Below are 8241 nucleotides of genomic sequence, written 5' to 3'. Positions count from 1 at the left end.
TCTCTCTCTCTCTCTCTCTCTCTCTCTCTCTCTCTCTCTCCCTGCTATTCTCAGACACTTCTCCAGCACTATGCCTACTGCCATGATGATAATGGACTAAGCCTCTGAACCTATAAGTCTTCTCTATCTCTGTCTCTGTCTCTCTGCCTCTCTCTCTCTCTCTCTCTCTCTCTCTCTCTCTCTCTCTCTCTCTCTTTCTGCCTGCTATTCTCAGACACTTCTCCAGCACATGCCTGCTGCCATGATGGCAGCTCTAACTATATGCTTTCCTTTATAAGACTTGCCTTGGTCACAGCCTGTCTTCTCAGCAATAAAACAGTGACTCCGACAATAGGTGCTGGAGTTTAATTGGCCAATCCCATGGAATCAAGATGGAGGTACTTTCCCGAGTGGGGAGACACCGGTGGGAGTGAGTGTCACATGTGCAAAGCTCGAAAGCCACGGCTGTATTCTAAGCACAGGTGCTGGAGAGAAACGTGTCCATGTGTGGCAGTGCATTGTGTGTAGGGTCTGTCTTGAGTTGTGTGGACATACTAAGGGTATTAGGGCCACACTGTGTGTTGGCAGTATAATCACCTGTGTATGATGGATGTGTAGGCACCATTGTGATGGGGATGTGCGGTGCAGTCAGTGTTTGAAGAAGCTTTCTACATTTAAGGATGTGTGTTCATTTAATGGAATGCCCTGGGGAGAGAGCAGCTTGGCTTCTGACCATGTACAAAACTGAGAACAGGTAGGACAAAGCCATTGCCGGGAAAACCATGTCCCCTTCATATTTCTCTGATAGGAATTTAGCCACTCCATCTACCTACCCATCCTATTTTGGGGGTAAGTTTCTGCTCAGATCTCAGGGAGCTGAGGGCCCTGCAGATTGAGTTAATCTACCTCTATACAAGAGATAAACAGAAAGGGTAGGTTCGTCACGGGTGATGGGTGTTAATCAATTCTCTATGACATAGCCTTAGGAGATGGGATGGAAGTCTGTGGGGACACAGGAGTCCCTCTCCTTGTCTAACCACCCAAGGGCAGCCCACTCGCTTCTGTTGCAAGGTGGGACTCCAGCTGCCGGGGCTATTCTGTGACTTGCCACGGCAATCTCCCTGCCCACTGCCCCTCTCACACACTTAAGCAGATCACAGGCAGCTCCCCACACCACCGCGGCTGCTCTGACTGCCGTTAATAACTTGGAGTTCATCTTGCACAGCTCGGTGCGTGGAGCTGGTTTGTGAGCTGCAGAGAAAAGAGCCAGAGATCTAGGTCAGCAAAGTTCCCGCTGGCAAGACACTGATCCTTTGATTCCAGGCGTGCACCACGCCGGCTCTTCGCAAAAAGTCCTCATGCAGGTCAAGCGGGACGGAGCCATTAGGGAGGTGAGAGGAAAGAGCAAGCGGGTGGAACCGCAACTCACATCCCAGCATGTCCCAGACTTTGGGCACACGCATAAAAGGAAGGAGGGTAGCTTCTCTGGCTGTCTAAGCAATGGGTCATCCAGGGCGTGCACACACCAAGACATCTGTGGCCATGTTGTTTACAGCAGAGAGATCAGAATTCCACAACACAATCATTAAGACCTTGCCTACGAAGAGCCCAGAATGACACGGGAGAATCAGCGTCACCCCGTTAAAGATAAAACAGGACTGTACGGGTGGTAACTGCCTTTGTCATGAATCACAAATATATGACCAGGATGAGAGAGTTCACTGGAATATTCTAGCAGGGTGAGTCTCCAAGCGGCAAATTTCCCTTCCTTTTTTTTTTTTTTTTTTCACAGAATAGTCTAAATTTTCCCAAATTAACTTTTGTTCATTTTATAGGGGCATGAATAACAGAGGCTGGCAGGCTCTTTCTGCAAGGGGCCAGAGAGTCAGTATTTTACACTTCTGTGAGCCATATGTTTCCTTACCACCCCTCGACCCTCCTGCTGCACCGAGAAGCCAGCCAATCTAGGCCCTGTAAACACATGAGTATGGCAGTGTTTCAATAAAACTTTATTTATAAAAACAAGTAACAGATGGGATTTGTCTGACAGGCTAGGGTTTTTTGATCCCAGGTGAAAACTTGGTGTTTCCTTTCTCATGTCTTTTTTTCTTTCTCTTGGCCTGCCCCTCCCCACTCTCCCTCCCTCTCCCTCCCCCCTCCCTTTCCTCTCTACCTCAGGACTCGGGATTGAATCTGGAGCCTCACAACCAAAGTATATCCTGAGCTCCTTTCATATATTTGGATTTGAGACAGCATCTCACTAAGTTGCCCAAGCTGGCTATGACCTTGAAAATCCTTTGCTTTGACCTCCCAAGTACATAGGACGATAGGCAAGTACCACCAGATCCACCTTTTAAAAGAGGAGACCATGATATAAAACAAAGACTAACTGTTGTCCGGAATTGTGAAGAGGACACTTTGAGGTGATGATGTGATTTCTAGACACTGCAGTTGCCACAGAGGGCCAGAGCCACAGGAAGAGCTGGCTCGAAGGGGCTAACACTGCTTCTTGTCACTTCTCTCTCAACGTGGGGTGCCAGGCCCCTCCCATCTGCCCTGTGCCTTTCTATCCTGGACTCATCCTCCAGGCTTGAGGAAAATCTACAGCAGAGAAGCAGAGAAGGTACTGAGGCTTAGGGTAGGGGGTGACGTCACTTACATTGTATTCGAGGTGACAGGATGCAGGATGACTTGGGGTGCCCGGGTGGGCGTCTCTGGTACAGGCACCACATCTGTGAGTCAGAAATCACATATATAGAGATCAAACCATGACCCTTACCCACCAAGAGACATAGCAGTCAGCGACCCTACCCTGTGCCATGGATTTCAATGTTGGCCAGCATTCCTTCCCCCTGCCTCACCCACCTGGGCTTTATCTACTGCACAGCATTCTGGAGGTCCACAGTGCTGGTCCCCACTGCCAACGGAGCTAGACAGAATACCTAAGCATCCACTGCCCATCCCCAAATCCTCCTCACTCCCCTTTGACTCAAGGGGACCACTCAGTTCACATCTCTGTCAACTCAAGTCCCTCTGACTGGCTGGCCCTCTAGGCCTCCGCTGTGCTGGGTACATTCTTACATCTCATGGTGCCCTTGGGGAATCTCCCACTGTTAGCTTCTCCTCTTCCATGAACAGATATTATCCTGGAGTGTGAAGATCCCACTAGTGTCCTCTCTGCTCTTGACCGCTCTTCGCCGGCCCTCCCCCAACCCCACCCCATAATCCCTGATCCTCAGAGGGCCAGCTCCCAGAACACTCACCTGGGAAGATGAACTGTTGCTTGTATTTATAGTAATGGGAAGCTTGCAAAAGACAGAGAAAAACAGTGTAAGGGCCACCCGAGCGTATTGGGTACCTCACCTCCTCCCCATCATTACCGCATAGCCCTTCTCTGTCCACCCCAAGAGCGTCCACGCTTTGGCAGATACCCTGAGTTACAAGGGAGTAGTAGGCACATACGGGACCCAAGCATTTAACATCTCACACTCTATGAAATCAGGTGACACCCTCTGAGAGGCACAGTGACACACACGCACATGCACACACACACACACACGAACGCACAACATGAAGCCATAATCCAAAGTAATCTTTGCTTTCACACATCCTTTATGCAAATTTTCGGCACCAAGCCTTGTATTGAGTTTTCTTCTTTGCACCATAATAAATTGAGAATGAATGCGGTGACTTCCATGAGCACTAAAGTCTTCTGGGAAGGGCCTTTGTCTCCCCCAGAAAGTGCTGTCAACAGAAAGTCCGACCCAGCAACTCTGTCTTGGCTTTGTTCTGACGTCACTTCCTGCTGACCTTTTCACCTGCCCCTTACGAGATCTAATTTAGCATAAAGCAGCATAACCTGTGCCCTCAAAATCTACAACCTAATTGCAACCACCACGATCCTCTTGTACAGACCTGGGGATCAGAGTGTGAACAGCTGTCTCCGCTCTGTTTTCTCTTTCAGAGAGCAAGACTTTCTCCACTTACCATAGCATGAGTTCATCTCTTTAACCTCGATGTTTAACAAGAACAATTACACTGGACTTCCACTGGCTGATTCTCTTGACAACTTACTTTGTCTGTGGTCCTCGAGCTAAAGGCCAAGGTTTCTAGTTTGTCACTTGCTCCTTTGAGGTATGGTACACAGAAAATGGGCAGACTGGATGGCTTATCTCCTTCCCCAAGCAAGGACATTTGACAGAGATGGGGGTTACATGCAAGCTAGGACTGCAAAATCCAGCACCAGAAGGAACTTGAGTGTCTACAACAATACTGGCAACTGCCACTTGACTCCTCCCTGTGAGGACCCGGGTCTGGGCCTGGAGTCTGCAAGCTGAGCCTGTAGCATTGACTGTTTGCTCTGTTTACGTCCCTCATAAAATGCTTGCAAACCTTCCCATGCCTCAGTGTTTACAGACAAAGTGCAGACAATACTAGTCCCAGGTACACGATTCTGGGACCATCACTCCACAGAAGTATGCAGTAGGTTCTGAGTACATCTGGGGGTGGGGGGACTTGGTTCATCTTCATCTGAAGGCTCAGCTGATCCAGGACCCAAGTCTTTCATAAACGATACCTGTACCAACCATGTGGATCTGTTTTTCTTGCTGTGAGCCCTTAAGCAATACACAAGAACTACGCATTATGTATATGGCATTCACGCAGAGTTCTCAGTGTTGCGTGTTACCTAGAGATGGTTTAGTGTATGTGAGGATGTGTGGAGAGCACAAGCATGTTACACAAGGACGTGGGCATCCTTGGGCTGTGATGTTCATGAAGATCCAGGGTTCCTGGATCCGTGAGATAAATGCATTCATCTGCGATGAAAAATGGACTCTCGGCTCTCTTAACTAACAGACAAGAATGATTTAGAACGGAGAGAAAACCAGATAGCTTCAAGTGCTAAACTGTTTGTTGGGAGATGGGTGCAAATGAAACACTACCCTCGAGGCTCGGGTTGATTTACAAGCTTCTTCAGAGAGTAGATACCAGTGTCTCAATAGCCCCAAGTCCCCACAAACATAGTGGGGAGACATCTGTTGACAACTGATGAAAATTGCCTCTTTTTATGGAAGATTAAGGAGTGGAAGCTTTTGGCTTAGTTTATTTGCTACTCTGGGATAGCCTTGGAACGTCAGTGGGGTTATTTGGATTCCGAAGTATAGGTATGAAGACTGCAAAATAATTTGTTCCAGGTCAAAAGGTACAGCTGTCCAGAAATAGATAGATAGATAGATAGATAGATAGATAGATAGATAGATAGATACATAGATACATAGATAGATACATAGATAGATACATAGATAGATACATAGATAGATAGATACATAGATAGATAGATACATAGATAGATACATAGATAGATATATAGATAGATAGATGGATGGATGGATGGATGGATGGATGGATGGATGGATAGATGCATACATACATACAAAGATAAAAGTAGTTTGTGGGTCCAGGCCTTGTTGACTACACACTCCAATACACAACATGTGTATTTGACTCCAAACTCCACATACAGCCATTTTGTCAACAAAAGGCTCAAATTATAAAATGAGAAATTATTGCATCTCAGGGGTCCAGCTGATCTCTGCCCTCCCAGGCTCTGGCTGCACGGAGGGACCTAACCTGCAGTAAAGGTTGGTTGATGGTTTTTGCTTTTTAATAAATGTTGCTCATGTTCTGATTTTGAGGAACCATGGCCTTTTTGCCTTTTGTATAGTTGCAGATAGGTTTAAATGGGCTCTTGATACAAGGGCTAGCCTGGGCTGTGTGGATGACCCCAATGTGATTATAAGGGTCATTGTAAGAGGGAAGGTCAGAGGTCAAATAGAGTCAATGAAGACAGACAGGTGACAATAGAGGCCCAGGCGAAGAATGAGGGAGGCAAACATAGAAGCTTCCAGAATCTGGGGGAAAAACAAAACAAGAAAATGGCTCGAACCCATAGATAGCATCCAGGGTAACCTGGGCTCACTGGAAATGTAAGATGCCTTTGTGCTGTTTAAGCTGTTCAGTTTGGGATTATTTGTTATAGAGGCAGCAGAACTCAAAAGCAGAGCTATACCAGGTTGTTCATAGTTCTACATTGAGTGTCTGGTATACAGTAGGTGCTCAATGGGTGCTTGCTAATGGAACCAATGGATGGATGCCCTCTGAAAGTCAAGACCACATTTTGACGAACAGAAGCTAGAGTCCTAGGAAGGGCATAGGGTTTAAGTCATTAGCACATTCATGTTGGTCACTCGACAAATGTATTATCCCACAGAATGAGTGAAGCAGTCTGGTTTCCTGTTCTCATGGCATTGGCATCCCACTGGCGGATGGATAGACTGAGAGCAAGTGAATAAATCTGCATGATCACATAGCAATGTGGCAGCAGGGTTCCGAAGAAAGAAGGTATTGCCCGGGACCAAGTGGAGTCTCAGGTGACAGTTGATATAGACATTCAGATGTGGTCGGCATGCTGGCCACAGGTGACTGGTGAGTGTGGGACATCATATCACCTCTGATACACACACACGCACACATATACACACATACCACACATGCACTCACATACATGCACATGCATGCACACACATGCACACACATGCACTCACACACATGCATATGCCACACACACTCGCACACATACACATACACTCACACACATACATGCACACACATGCACATGCACTCTCATGTACATATACACACATGTACTCAGACACACACATATGCACACACATGCATGCACATACCACACACATACTACATTCATGCTATAAACACACATGTATGAATGCACACACAAGCACACACATACCACATACATGCATACTACACACATATACTACACACACATACACACAGAAAGATACACACATGCAGAGATACACACACACAAACACACAGAAGAAAGAACCAAAAAGCCAGAGGGTGGGAAACAGTTTGGTGAAATGTTGCTATCTAGATAAGGCATTGTCCCGGCAACCATGAATACACAGTAGTTGTGCACAGTTGTACAGAGTTGTGCAAGATTGGGACCCACCCTCCCCCCCATACAGAGGAGGTGCCACGAGGCCTGCAAGGCTCCTCCTTCCCTGAGGACCTGATGCCTGTGGTGTTTGCTGGAGGAGGAGCGCCATTTTCTCTAATGGTGTAGCCACTAGAGGACAAGGTGGGAAGAAGGGGTTCAGCGAGGAATAAATAAGGATGCTATAGAGTAACAGGTTATTTACTAACCATGTGTTGCATATTCCCAAGAAACTAAAAAAGAAATAGAAAAGGAAATCTTGCTGTAGCCACCAGAGGCAGCTGTACCTCTTGTTTCTCCTGTTTTAAGGAACCAGAATTTTCTATCTTCTAGAGTGGTGTGTATACATGTAAGTGCATGAGTGTATGTGTGTGTGTGTGTATGTGTGTATGCATGTAAGTACATGAATGTGTGTGCACATGCATGAGAATGTTTGCACGTGTGGAAGTGGATGAGTGTATGTGTGTGTATGTGCATGTGTATGTGTGCATATATGTAAGTATACGGGCATATATGTGTTATATGTGTGTAAGTGTATAAGTGTGTGTGTGTATGTGCATGCGTGTCTGTGCATATATGTAAGTACATGGGCATATATGTGTTTCATGAGTATAAGTGTATAAGTGTGTGTGTGTGCATGCATGTGTGTGCATATATGTAAGTACATGGGAATATATGTGTTACATGTGTGTAAGTGTATAAGTGTGTGTGTGTGCATGCATGTGTGTGCATATATGTAAGTACATGGGAATATATGTGTTACATGTGTGTAAGTGTATAAGTGTTTCTGTGCATGCATGTGTGTGCATGTATGTAAGTACATGGGCATATATGTTACATGTGTGTACGTGTATAAGTGTGTGTATGTGTTCAAGTGCAAGAATAAATATGTATATGCATATAAGTTCATGGGCATACCTGTGTGCACACAAGTGCATGAATATGTGTGTATGCAGGTAAGTGAATGAGTGTGTTTATACATGTAAGTGCATGGGCATATGTGTATACATGCATGTAAGTACATGAGTGTGTGTATGTATGCAAATGCATGGGACTATGAGTGTGGATGCATGTAAGTGTGTTGAGTGTGTGTATGTGGTATGTGCGTGTGTGCAAGTACATGAGTATATATATATGTGTGTGTGCATATGAGTTCATAAACATATCTGTGCGTGCATGTGTGTAAGTGCATGGGCATGTGTGTGCCAGCATGTAAGTGCATGAATGTCTGTGTACATGAT

The 8241-nt window shown here is 46.0% G+C and overlaps 1 protein-coding gene across 1 annotated transcript in view; it reads right to left on the bottom strand.

The window, feature by feature from the left end:
- Ksr2 (kinase suppressor of ras 2) overlaps positions 1-8241 on the bottom strand; it is a 352941-nt gene that overhangs the window by 60964 nt on the left and 283736 nt on the right. The window contains exons 12-13 of the mRNA XM_028765415.1: positions 3243-3284; positions 2639-2711 (exon numbers count right to left, since the gene is read on the bottom strand). Coding sequence (XP_028621248.1) covers positions 2639-2711; positions 3243-3284 — 115 coding nt within the window. The remainder of the gene's footprint in view (positions 1-2638; positions 2712-3242; positions 3285-8241) is intronic.

The sequence above is a fragment of the Grammomys surdaster genome, unplaced genomic scaffold (assembly GCF_004785775.1).
Source record: "Grammomys surdaster isolate TR1022 unplaced genomic scaffold, NIH_TR_1.0 164, whole genome shotgun sequence".
NCBI classification, from domain to species: Eukaryota; Metazoa; Chordata; class Mammalia; order Rodentia; family Muridae; genus Grammomys; species Grammomys surdaster.
This window is presented reverse-complemented; position numbering and strand designations above follow the sequence as displayed.